The sequence below is a fragment of the Hibiscus syriacus genome, unplaced genomic scaffold, assembly GCF_006381635.1.
Source record: "Hibiscus syriacus cultivar Baekdansim isolate YM2019G1 unplaced genomic scaffold, ASM638163v2 tig00011824_pilon, whole genome shotgun sequence".
In the NCBI taxonomy this organism is placed as follows: Eukaryota; Viridiplantae; Streptophyta; class Magnoliopsida; order Malvales; family Malvaceae; genus Hibiscus; species Hibiscus syriacus.
In genome coordinates, this window is record NW_024062258.1 from 338,010 (window position 1) to 351,725 (window position 13,716).

General features: G+C 30.7%; 1 protein-coding gene and 1 pseudogene across 1 annotated transcript; one reads left to right on the top strand and one right to left on the bottom strand.

Moving 5' to 3' along the window:
• The first annotated feature begins 633 nt into the window (after positions 1–633).
• Positions 634–8,742, top strand: LOC120204993 (histone H1-like). Its single transcript, XM_039204962.1, has 3 exons — positions 634–714; positions 7,775–7,924; positions 8,005–8,742. Exons 1-3 carry the CDS (start codon positions 634–636, stop codon positions 8,653–8,655), a joined length of 882 nt encoding a protein of 293 aa, XP_039060893.1. The 3' UTR covers positions 8,656–8,742.
• A 1,252-nt stretch (positions 8,743–9,994) lies between these two features.
• Positions 9,995–13,716, bottom strand: part of LOC120204994 — a 69,037-nt pseudogene continuing 65,315 nt past the window's right edge.

Genomic DNA, 13,716 nt, shown 5'->3' on the forward strand with positions numbered 1-13,716 from the left:
GCTAAGTTCTTCATATCTTATTTCATTCATTGTCCTTATCTTTCATTGTCTTTACATTATCCTTATCTATTCGTTGTCTTAATCTCTTATTTATCTCAATTTCCAGCAACCATAATTCATACATCATCATTCTTTGTCGTCGCCCATATTTACTCTTTCCCTTTCATTCTTTGATCGAGTCTAGAGCTTTCTAAGTTTGATTCTTCAACGAGAGAAACATTCATTCATCTATTGATGTATCTTTATCACAGAGTGTTCGGGTTGTTTAACTCGATCACGATAATGACATCTTTAAAGTATGAGAAGTCGATATTTGATCGCATAAACATATTCAAATTATGAAAGGTAGTGAAGTACATAAATTTGAAGAGCTCTCTTATTCTAATGAAATGGCACAGGAAGACTGTCAAGTTTTATATTTTACAAGATTTAAAAATTATAAAATATGAACTATTATTTTTTCTTTCATGGTAAATAAGGATTTTGTGTTGAAAAAACAACCATGGACATAATGATTTTGGGAGTATAAAAGTGTTCTATTTCGTGGGCATAACATATTTGAGAAGAAAAAGAGAGTCCAGTTCTTTGGGCATAACAAATTTGAGAAGAAGAAAATTTAGTTCCGTGAGTATAATGGAAAAAGACATAATTACTATTGATGATCAGGATGATGTTGCGCATGATATTGCTTGTAGTGATCAAGTTGTGAGAGAAGTTAGCACTTACAATTTTTTTTACCGATGTGAAGACTAAATCCTAGTTTCACCAAGCTTTGGATTCAATTGACAATCATTGTTGAAGAATCTCGCTCTAAGGGGATTTGTGGAAGAAGTGGAGAATATGTTCTCAAAGTGAAGAACTTGTTCGTTGAAGTGAAGAATTGTTTTTGTTGAGTTTAAGTGTGTCATCGAATTTGGGTGTTTTGTCTCAAATCCTTCGCACTTTCAAAATTCGTGTCAAGATAGTGATTTGTTAAAGTTTGACCCGAATTCAAAGTGGCACAATTTAATTGGGAAAGTAAAAAACCTGATTTGATTAAAAGTAGAGAACTTTATTAAAATAGTTTTTTATACAATATATTTTTACTTTATTTAGTTTCTATTGTAATAATAAACTATTCTTATATTTTCTTTTCTTGACATTAATGAATTTATCCTTTTCTGCCCATAGTTTTTCCCGAAAGGGATTTTCACGTAAAATCTTGGTGTCTATTTTATTGAGCGATTATTATGCATTTTGTTATATTATAACAATAACAAATATCTAAATATAATAAAAATATATTATAGATCATAAATTTAATATGTTGAAATATATATTTTTTACAAAGTACTTAAAAGAATAAAATTAATAACACCTATGTACTCATCTACTCTCAAGTAACATGTAACCTCATCATAAAAATAATATTAATAAAAAACATTAAAATAATAAAACACTATTTATGTAACACCCATTTCCCGTATATGTTTCCGTACACGAGTCACATATGTCATATGACTTTTGAAACATTCTCGATACTTGAAAATCAGTAAAATTTTCGTTTTCTTTAGATAAAACCATTTAATAATATAGATTTATAAGTCATTCTTCAATTATATATATTAAACACGTCTACTCCTATTATCAATACTAGTTCATGTTAAAAATCAATATAAGACGATCCAGTTAAACTATTACAAACTAATTTCCAAAATATTTAAATAGAGCTAATAGGACATTCATGAGTTCATGCCACTAAACTAAGTCAAATATTTCATCATAGGATGTCTTATACTGATATTGCAATATATTCCTTGATGGTTGGAGTTGCTCAGTACTCTTTACTTCTAATCTCGGCTTTTACCTACGCGTGAAACCAACACACGCTAAGTTTTTAGTTAGTGAGACATAGTAATACAAAATAAATTATACTTAAATATAAGCATATCCCAAATTATCAAAATACAAATGAAAATCGTATAATTCATATCAATACATCAAATAAGCTTGGCAAACCAATCTTCAATCAAATAACATGATAACTATCTTTAGTATGCCCAACATACCTGTCAATTAGTATTTTCTAATTTATCCATTGTTTGTCCAATACATGTTGAATGAACATGCCTAGTACATGAGTTGCACCTAATTGTCGTAATTAAAACATAAGTATATCATAACTATTAAAATACGAATTTATTTTTTCATAACATTATAAGTCCGTTGGGGTGCACACGTAGTGCCGATACGGTCGTTCATAAACATATTATGAATTATGTGGGTTGCACACTTAATACTGATACGGTCGTTCATAAACTTATTATGAATTATGTGGGTTGCACACTTAGGTGGTGTTTGTTTTTGCAGAGGTAAAAGGTCTGCAGTCTGCGGACCACATCTGCAAGCATCTACAGCAGAAGAGGTGGACCAAAAGTCTACAATCTGCAAGAAGAAGATTGCTTGTTTTTTAACGTATGCAAACTGCTAAAATAAACTGAAATATAAATAAACTGATTTTTTAAACTATACTAAAATAACCATTTTTGCTATTAATTTTTTAAAAATTATAAAATGTCATTAAATTTAATGAATTATTACAAAATAGTCACTATATGTTGTAATAAATTATAAAAGTTCGATAATATAATAATTATTTTAGTATTTAGATAAATTTAATAATTTTATAATCTTTTAATAAATTTAATAAGTATTTTATAATTTTTTAACTTTATTGACGAAAATGATCATTTGTATATAACTCAATGATATCTAATATACTTTATTTGAAAAAATATATTAAATAATATTATACGAATTTTATTGTTAAATTATTACATCTACGACTATTAGATTTTGGTTTTAATACTATATCATTTTAAAAATTATTATTAAATCAATCGATAATGAAATCAATTTGATTTTAATTCAATCTGTTTGTTTCGGTTTAAGTAATTGTTAAAAAATTATATTTTAATTCTCATTATTATCGATTCACAAATATATCATACTCAATTTTATAATATCATTTAATCATCTTAATTTATTCGAGTGGTACAATTCGATTCTAGTAACATCAAAAATGTATATATAATATATACTCCATATAATATACATCAATTAGTATTTTTCTATTTAGAAAAAAAAAATATTATTTGTTTTTTATTTATTTATTCTGTAAAAGGGACTTTCGTACTTACCAGAATTAAATGATAATCAGATTTTTCATTAGTGTGAATATTTTTTATTAAACATTTATTTTGTCTTTAATGCTAATAATTGTATGTCCCCGTGATTTTCTAAGTTTTATATAAAAAAAGTTTACTAAGTTTAATTGTATAATATTTTTTCAAATAAAGTATATTAGATATCGTTGAGTTATATACAAATGATTATTTTCTTCAATAAAGTTTAAAAAATTATAAAAATACTTATTAAATTTATTAAAATATTAAAAATTATTAATAAATTTATCTAAATACTATAAATAATTATTATATTATCAAATTTTATAATTTTACAACATTATAGTGACTATTTTGTAACAATTCATTAATTTAATGACATTTTATAATTTTTAGAAATTAATAGCAAAATGGTTTCTTTGAAGAGGTTAGAAGAGCTTTGAAGACATAAGTCCACGTCTGCGCCAATAAGAGAACGTACAGACGTTTGAAGAGCTTCTGTCTTCTAAAAAACAAGCGGTCTGCGGAGCCCAATGTCTGCGAGTGGTCTGCGCGGCGTAGACATAAGAGCTTTGAAGACCTTAAACAGTGAAAACAAACACCACCTTAGTGTCGATACGGTTGTTCATAAATATATTATGAATTTCGTGGGTTGCACACTTAGTGCCAATACGGTTGTTCATAAAAATATTATGAATTTCGTGGGTTGCACACTTAGTGCTGATACTGTCATTCATAAACATTATGAATTCCGTGGGTTGCACACTTAGTGCCGATACGGTCGTTCATAAACATATTATGAATTTTGTGGGTTGTACACTTAGTGCCAATATGGTGGTTCATAAACATATTATGAATTTCGTGGGTTGCACACTTAGTGTCGATACGATCATTCATAAACATATTATGAATTCCGTGGGTTACACACTTAGTTCCGATAGTGCACATAGTACTTATATAAAAAGGCAACATATGCATTTAACAACATGCATCTATAAATTTTAATGTACATAATAAATGCACTCACTTGGTATGCCTCACTAGAATGCTATAATGATGTCTGACTACTCGGAAACTTTATCCTAGCCCATTTTCTTGCTTGACTCTAGAGTTTGGTTACGATCTACACAAGCATCCATTATTACACATACAATACAAATGTTAGTATACTATCTAACATTTATACTTTAATAATACCTAAAAAGTACTATTATATTCAATTTCTATTAAAATTCATCATATCTACAACATTTCAGGCTCAATAGTATCGGTAGCCCTAGTATGGTATCGATATTTCTATATTATGGTACTGATACTCCCTTCAGTATCGGTACCATTTCTGCATTCTAGAATCCATGGTATCGATACCCACAGCAGTATCGATACTGTTCATCCTATTTTCCCAAATTTAAACCTATAATATCGGTATTGTTCTTCCAATACCGATACCCTTACCCAAATTTTTCGTTTTTCAGCTCGATTTTTACCCAAATTTCATTTAAATCTCTTACTTTTACCTCCAACAATACCATTAAACTCATCATTACTTAGTCCAACCAACTTTCCTTCATTAATCTTCCTATAACATCCAAATTCTCTGAAGAACACTCCAAACCAAGAATCACACTACGTTTTCCAACATGTTTTTAGGGTCTGTTTGTTTGGCTGTAATTGGTTTTCCGGAAAATGAATTACTGGAGTTTGAATTACTGGAATTTGAATTACTGGAAAATGAATTACTGGAATTTGAATTCTGGAAATGAATTACATTTCTGGAAAATGAATTACATTTCTGGAAAACATCTGAAAACGTTTTATGATGTTTGAAGATGTTATTTAAACATTTTTTTCACTAGTTGAAGAGTTTTTTAAAATTATTTATTACAAATATTAAATATATAAATAATTTATTTAAACATTATTTATTAAAGTAATGCTATATTATATTTTTAAAATATTAATTAGTATATTTTAAATATCTTTACTAAAATATTTTGAAATATAAATAATATTATTCATTATTAAATATATAAAAAATTTATTTATATTATTAAATAAAATAAATATCTTATATTATTATATATAATTGATTATTTTATATAATATTAAAATTAAAGTAATAATGCTATATTATTTTTAAAATATTAATTAGTATTTTAAATATCTTTACTAAAATATTGAAATATATAAATAATATTATTCATTATTAAATATATAAAAAATTTATATATTATTAAAATAAAATAAAATATCTTATTATTATAATAATTGATTATTTTATATAATATTAAAATATAATATAATATTATTATAAATATTAATAAATATATTTTAAATATTTTAATAATTAATATTTTGATGAAAATGATATTAAAATATTTTATTAATATTAAATTCATAAAATAAAATTATTTTGAGTATTTTTACTTTGAAGTGAAAAGTTCGGAAAATGACTTACGGAAAATGAATCTGTAAGTCATTTTACAGAAAACACAAAGGAAATCATATTACTAGGAAAATGAATTACATTCCGGAAAACGAATTACGTGAAACAAACACGGGAAAACGTTTTCCGGAAAACGAATTACGTGAAACAAACACGGGAAAACATTTTCCGGAAAACGAATTACGTGAAACAAACACTGAAATTCGGGGAAAACCAATTCCGTAATTCGAATTACGGGAAACAAACAGACCCTTAATCACATCCAAGGCTTCTAATATCTTATTTACTTATTTGACAATTCAAATTTACTTGTAATCCTCAATAAAAACTCATATTTCATCATATCACTCAAAAACCTATTTTCTTCAGTTTCAATTAATTCACTAATCACTTAGTTTTAATCATCATTGAACTCTCCTTAAAACTCTATTCACTTAAGATTTCAAAACCAGCCCATAAACTAAAGGAAAAACCACTTGAAGAAAACTTACTTTTGGCTATGAGGAGAGCACATGCAAAGGAGAAGAAGAAGGAAAAGAAGAAAATAACTTAGCTTTTTAACTTTTTCCCTTTCTCTCTTAAATCCCTAATAAAAATGAATTTTAAATCTATTTCCCTCTAAAGGACCAAAACACCCTTTCATTATTCCATTCTTACTAATTGGTCTTAATCAAATCATTTCTTATACTTTACCATTTATTCAATTTAACCCTCCAAATTTTAAGTCATTTCAATATAATCACTGACCTGATATTTGGGGAATTACAATTTAAATATGTGTAAAACCATTTAAATATTAAATTAATATAAAATAAAAAATATTTAATAAATTTAAACTTAAAATATTAGCCATCAAGTAAAAAATACAACAACATATCTATTGAAAAACTATTATTCCAAGACTATTATGATCCAAAAGGTATATGAATTGTATAATAACTAATAAATTGATGGAGATAATATTCTCAACATTTGAAGAAAAATATTATTGCTAATAAAAAGTTATTATCCGAAGAGAATAATGTTAAACCAAAAATGAAAATGTAACTCTGAATAATTATGACTTAATAATATTTTTCTTTGAATTAATCAAATCCTAAATATATTAATTTTTTTTACATAGAATGTGATTACTTTTAATGTTCTTGTTCATAAACAAAGTTTTTCAACTCTCCAAGGTTAAATGTTATATTGGAGATGCTAATTATTATAACAAAAAAAGTAGATGATAATTAATTTGATCCATGAATATATAATATACTAGTAATGAAAGTATTTTCTTCACAAGTTATTTTAGTTATTATCATATTATCTTAATTAATAATTGAACAACACATGATATGACAATGAATATTAATCACGTGTAGAGAAGAAAATCTAATAATAAATAATATAACAAGTCTACAATAAATGGTTACAACATGTATTTTAGATTTATGAATGTATGAACGTTTGATGTTCATGATTAACATATACAAATGAATAATAATCATATAAAACATAACAAATTAAGTTTTTTTTTGGGTTAATATTGGTTTCATCTTTGATTTGTCATAAATTGAACGATATGATGTGTTATGAAACATATCAAACACTAATAGGACATGTTCAACTTCAACAACATTCCGAATGAATTTTCTCATTCAATTCTTAATCAATTTTCATGATTTTTGAAGCATTACTTTCCTTTGTTAATGTATTATCCAATGAGATCAAAAAATTTGACATTAAAACTAAGCATCCTCCTAAATTCCACTCAAACCACAATAACATCATGGTAAACCATGATTTTGACCAATGTTGCTTCAAAATTGAATTTCTCACAATTGAAACAACCACAACATATGTAAAAATATTCATTATAAAGCCTATATAATAAACTACACAATGGGAAAAAATTCAGATTTTTTCATGAAATATAACTCATGTTATGCTCAAATCAACCGAGACCAAAAGCACACCTCAAATGTTGAAAACATCTAATTCGACCTCATTCCTCCATACTCCATTGTTTTCCACCCCATAAATCTTGAACCGTAGATAACGTCTTATCCAACGATCCGTATTTAAACTTAAAGACAGACAGAGATCCGCGTAATGGTAATCTCCGCCAATCAAATCTCATCAAATGTATACCGTCTCTCACATTCCTGTATTTAAATAGATTCATTACCACCAGGCCCGGAGAAATCCCGGAGAAGCCAAGGCTGCTACGAAATCCGGCAGAGCACGGAAAGCTAAAGATTCTAAGCCAAAGAAAGCTGCAGCTCCGAAGAAGCCACGAACAACTTCTACTCATCCTACTTATGAAGAGGTTTTTAATAGTTCATATTATTTTTGTTCTGCACTTTTGATTATGTTTAATGTTTTGATATATGGTTGGCTCTGTTGCAGATGATAAAGGATGCGATTGTTAGCTTAAAAGAGAGGACGGGTTCAAGTCAATACGCCATTACTAAATTCATAGAAGGGAAACAGAAACAGCTTCCTGGGAACTTTAAGAAGCTTTTGCTATTCCATTTGAAGAAGCTTGTGGCTGCTGGGAAGTTGACTAAGGTTAAGAATTCGTATAAGCTACCTCCGGTGAAGTCCTCGAAGCCGGCGATTACTGCTTATGCTCCAGCCAAGAAGAAACCAGATGCTACTAAGCCTGCTTCGAAGGCCAAGGCAGGGAAGAGTGCTAAATCTGGTTCTAAAGCTCCAGCTAAGAAGAACACTCCTAAGCCCAAGAGCAAGCCGGCGACCAAACCAAAGGCTGCTCCTAAAGCTAAGCCTGCTCAGACGAAGATTAAGGCGGTGGCTTCTGTGAAGCCGAAGACTACTCCGGCAGCCAAGTCGAAGGCTGCAGCCAAGCCTAAGGATAAGCCGGACAAAGCCGCGAGGACTTCGACAAGGACTACTCCTGGGAAGAAGGCGGCTCTTCCTCCTCCTAAGCCAGCTGCAAAGAAGGCTCCGGCAGCTAAAAAAGCTCCGGCGAAGGGTGTTAAGCCGAAGAGTGTCAAGTCACCGGCAAAGAGAACCACGACGAGAAGAGGAAGGAAATGAGAGGCTAGTAGTCATTGTAGGGGTAGTTTTGTAAATTTGAGTGTTGAAGTTTAGTGAATGTATTTGGGTCAGTGTATAACCGAGAGAGAAATATGACATCGGATCTTAAAACTGTTCTCTTACACCCTTTTATTTCAATGTTAAATTTCTAATTTTCCTTAGAAATTTCCCGTTTAATAGATGAAATTAGAACCCTGATCTTATTCTCGTCATCTTTCATTTTTATTCGTTAAAATGATTAGGGTTTTATCATTTACATTGCTCGGAATAGATTAAAAACCCCGATACCTTGTGGAACAAGTTGCGTGGAACACCGGATGGTTAAGCTCATATCTGCAGCTGCACTGATTCGAGACATGGAAGCTAAGGTTTGGGTTTCTTTTCAAATATTCAAATTCGTATAATTATGTCGAATAGTGAGAACGATATGAGCTGCCATTGTTGATCAAATTAATCATGCCTGGTTTGAATTTGAGGGACATCGAGTTTACTTACTTTTCAAGCAAATTTAAAAGCTCTGCATTTATTTGGAATGGGTTCACCTAATTTGGTGGACGGTTTAAACATTGGTTGGTTCTAGATTTGAATTGATTTCCATTGTGAGAGTTATTCCATGAAAAACTTTGGATACCTTTAGGTTTCAGGTAGTTGAGTAGAGATTGGGGGAAAATGAATGAATAGAGGTGGGGAGTTCGCATAATCACTTTGCCGAAAATGGGAATTCTTGAAGATTTGATCTGCTTGTACTTGTGAACTTCAAAGTGAGTATAATATCAGGTTTCATTTAGGGAGAGATCTTAACTAGATATTGCATTCAGTCTTGATTACCATTAACAAGGGTTGGAAGCTAGCATCCATGCTCTTTCTTTAGTTGTAGTTGTGCATGTCTTTAAATTTGATGGTTGATGATGATAATATTTGGGTTGTCCTAGTTTTAGGTGAAAGAAAATTACGACCAGTATGTAGACGATGGTTGGCCGGTGTTCAGATCTTTTGTTTCCATAGAAAGCATGCTCAGTTTGCATTAATTGAATTGTGGAGTAGGAGTTTATTTTGCTTAAGTTGCTGCTGCTGCTCTTTTTCTTTTAATTACCCTTTTGGAGTTCCAATATTCAGCACCAAACCAACTGATACTAGCAGCAGATTAATGGGAAATTCATTTTTCAGTTCCAGTGTCTGAACTGAGCTTTGCAAGTGACAAAAAATCATATACATATGCTTCGTGATTTCAATACAAGCTTGATAGACATTCTTGGTCATAACTAAATAAAAAGGTTTTGAGAAACCTTCTTCAGCTTGCAATTTTTGTTGGTAAATATTCATAAGATTGAAACTCAAATTAGAGCTGTGCCATTGTTTCCACTTTCTTGGTTGTAAACTTCAGCTCCTTTTGAATGTCTAGTCTAGAAGGTGATAGTACAATGTCTTTCCAAATTGAACCAGCTTCACAAGACGGGTTGGGATGCTTGTAAAGTTCGTATATGGACTAGGCGTCTTCGTTCAGCCTCGCCACCTGCTTTAAACAGTCGATCTCATCTGGATCAACTAGCAAGGTTCTTTCTCTGTCTTTCCATCCTATCAACTTCACAAAAATTGTTATGTTAACGTTACATGTTTGGTTGCATGTAGTAATTTTGCTAGCAATAAAAGTTCCTGCTCAATTTTATTTGTTTATTCCTGCATGCTGCAGCTATGGACTATTTTCTCTTCCTCCTAGATTTTAGTTTCAGGTCTGTAATGTAGTAAAAGTAGGTTTCTGAGTTTTTCTCCATGAAATTTGATGATGGAACAAATGGGAAATGAAAGTTATAAGCGGTTCACCTCGTTTGGTTTAGGCGAAAGACCGCAGTCGGTGGAGGAGCAGCCGTTGGCTGGTATCTAAGTCTGTAAAGGAGGATAATGAGTTCCATCCCTTCTCTCGATCTTGATTGAGAGGTTTTTCATCGACTGGTAGTGTTAATGTCAGTCGTTGGGTCATTACATATATCCATAGGTTGGCACTCTAAGTGGATATGATTAGCTGTCAGTAGACTTAGTTCTGGTAGGTCACGTGAGCCTGTTAGAGGTTTGAGATCGGAGGTACAACAAACTTCTACCATCTTAGTGATACAAGATGGACCATTCTGATATAATCAGGCTCTGTTCTAGCTGTTCTGACCTTAGGTTCCCAGAGCTAAAATTCTGAACTTCTAGTTTTATGCCACTAGAGAATTTAAGATTGAAAATGTTGGATAGTTTATTCACCTTAGGTGGACCTTCAAGAACATTGATGGAATATAGCCTAGCATTGTCAACCAGTTGGCAGTATGTTGGAAATGCATTTGCAAATCTCTTGTGGGATTTCAATTGTGATTTCACCCTTACAGCTCGTCTACACATTATAGCTCTCCTGTAAATATTGAATCCTTTGATAAAATCAGTATCTCAGGTAAAGGATAAAGGACATATTACTTGGTTGAAGAGAAAATAGGCATTGCCGTACCTTATGCCTCTAATAACCACTAAATAGGCGTTGCAAACAACCCCGACCAACTCTATTCTGTATGGCTTCCTCTTTTTACCTCCTTTTGGAGATTGATCTCCTCCAATTTGTTCCCAGTAATTTTCAATTACAGTCCCATCTGGTTCTTGCCTGTAACCAACCCTCATACGATATCGCCGGCGGTGGACACATCTGGCCCTAGTTATTGTTTGCAGAACAAATGGTATCCAGGAGAGTGTTCCATCCATGATCACATCTGTGGATGATTGGTGCACCTGTTTGGAATTGAAAACCAAGTTCCAGGTTGATGGTACCATAAGAGATACATATTTCGGGAACGGCTGCTACTAAAGTCGATAAGGCTGCGAAAGTGATTCTTACCAGTTCGGCTGTACGAACCATGTCTGCATGGCCTTTGGAGCTGAGGGCTCTGTATATGACATCTGATTCTTTGAATGCATCTGCCTCGATCACAACTGCATTCGCCGCCGCGCCTGCCCAGAATGGTCTGCCAATGTTTTATGCACAGCACTTGATGTAAGTTCCTTGTAATTGCTCATAGTAATAATCGAACTTTCTAGACCAGCTTTACTTATGCAGGAACAAAAGGAGACTAATTGTCTTCCATGTTACCCTATGTGTTATACATCTTTTTCAGTGCTTAAATATCCTTTGATCTTAAATGCAGGTGTAGGACACAGGCTTACTCTTTGAGAATGTCCTTAAGGACCGTACACTTTCCGGCTCCCATCCCGCCTCCCATGAATAGCAGCACTGGACTTCTATCACTGTGAGCCACTGGAGCCATTACCTCCGTACATTGAGAATCATCGGATGAGGTATGCCCCATTGCTTTCAATTCTTCAACCAATGTATTGAAAACACTAGCCACGTTCAGGTTTTTCGTCACCCTCTCGAATCTCTGTTCCCTATATTAGAAAACCGAAGTTTCTTTTGTCGAAATTAGTATTACTAGTCAGTGACAACAACAATGGTTAGAGACTATATGTAGGCTACTTTTTCAAGTTTTTCGAACCCCAAGTTTCTTTCTGTGAAAGGATATAGCTAAAGTGACAATAAAATTGGTTAATAAACAGAATATGCCCAACCTAGTTGCTGCCATGAAAATCTGCCTGAGCTTTTTCTTGGGTGCAGCATCAGCACTTAATACCTGAAACAATGTGGCATAAAACAAGTCATTTGCTCTATGTGGCAACGTACACGTACACGTACTGATTACTTGAGTTATCATGATATCTGCATGGCTCCAATGAAATGCAAAATAACTATGCATCTCTCAAATTCTTCCACAAGCTTAACATACTGCGAATCCACATCAGGCTCATTAGAAAAATACGAATATATATCGTCTTCGCAGCTTTCGCATTTCCTGATGTATTCGACTGCTAACTTGCAGAGCAATGGACAACTTTTATCTTTCAATCCCATCTGTCTAGCTGAAAACATAGATGAAAAGAATCTCAAAGGTGCAGGTAAATGAAACAAGGACAAGACATGAGATCAATCTTATTACCTATGTCGTAATCGGTTTTCGCCCGGGCACGAAATTTTTACTTGACGGGAAAAGTGATGTGAATAAATGGTTTTAAAATATTTTGAGAGTCGCCATCTGCCTTTTGGGTCAGGTAGGTCGAATACCTAAAAATTATCTTTTAAAAGAGTTTTTAAGAAAACATCAGTTAAAAGATAAACTGGTCTGCGTTTTAACCAAAATTCGTTCTTTTTAATAATAAAAAGGGATTCGTGGTCGATTACGTTTGAGGAAGGATTAGCACCCCCACAACGCCCAAAATTGGTACTCATTAATTATAAATTGTCTCTATTATTGGAAATTTAAAAATTCAAAAATATATTTAATTCATAATCCTGTTATTTATTAATATAATATATTAATATATATTTTTTAAACAAGATACTTATTTACTTAGAAATATCAGAAAAGGGCTTCTAGGTGTTTTAAGATAAATCTTTTCTTAATATAAAAAAAATAAATAAATATTGATAAAATATTTATCTAAAAATAATAAAAAATTAAATTAATATATATAATTGATAAAAGTAAAATATTTATTTAAAAATATCAGAAAATGGACATCCAATTACTTTAAGACTGCATTTTTTAATATTTAAATATTAAAAATAATAATTTTTTCTAATAAAACAAAACATGTGTTTTTTGGTTTTTATAAGTAAGATATTTATTTATTTTTAAAATATCAGAATAGGACATCTAGTTGCTTTAAGACTGCCATTTTCTTTGATATTAAAAATAAATAAATATTATTATTTAAACCAATAAATATATATATATATATATATATATATATATAAAAATAATAATGAAAGTAATAATTTACATATATATTAAAAGTAATAATAAAATAATATTGCAAATAAATAAATAAATGAAAAAAACTATAGTATTAAAATATAAATTATCTAAATTAATGAACATAACTTGAAATATAATTAATAATAGTAATTTAACCCTTAATTATTAATCAGTGATTAAAATATCAATTATTAAAATTAAAAGCTCCAATTCGAAATATTATAAA

Coding starts and splice junctions, on each gene's coding strand:
- LOC120204993 (XM_039204962.1), top strand. CDS start 634: ATGGAAAAAGACATAATTACTATTGATGATCAGGATGATGTTGCGCAT. Junction 715..7,774: donor GTGATCAAGTTGTGAGAGAA/GTTAGCACTTAC, acceptor GTATTTAAATAG/ATTCATTACCACCAGGCCCG. Junction 7,925..8,004: donor CTCATCCTACTTATGAAGAG/GTTTTTAATAGT, acceptor GCTCTGTTGCAG/ATGATAAAGGATGCGATTGT.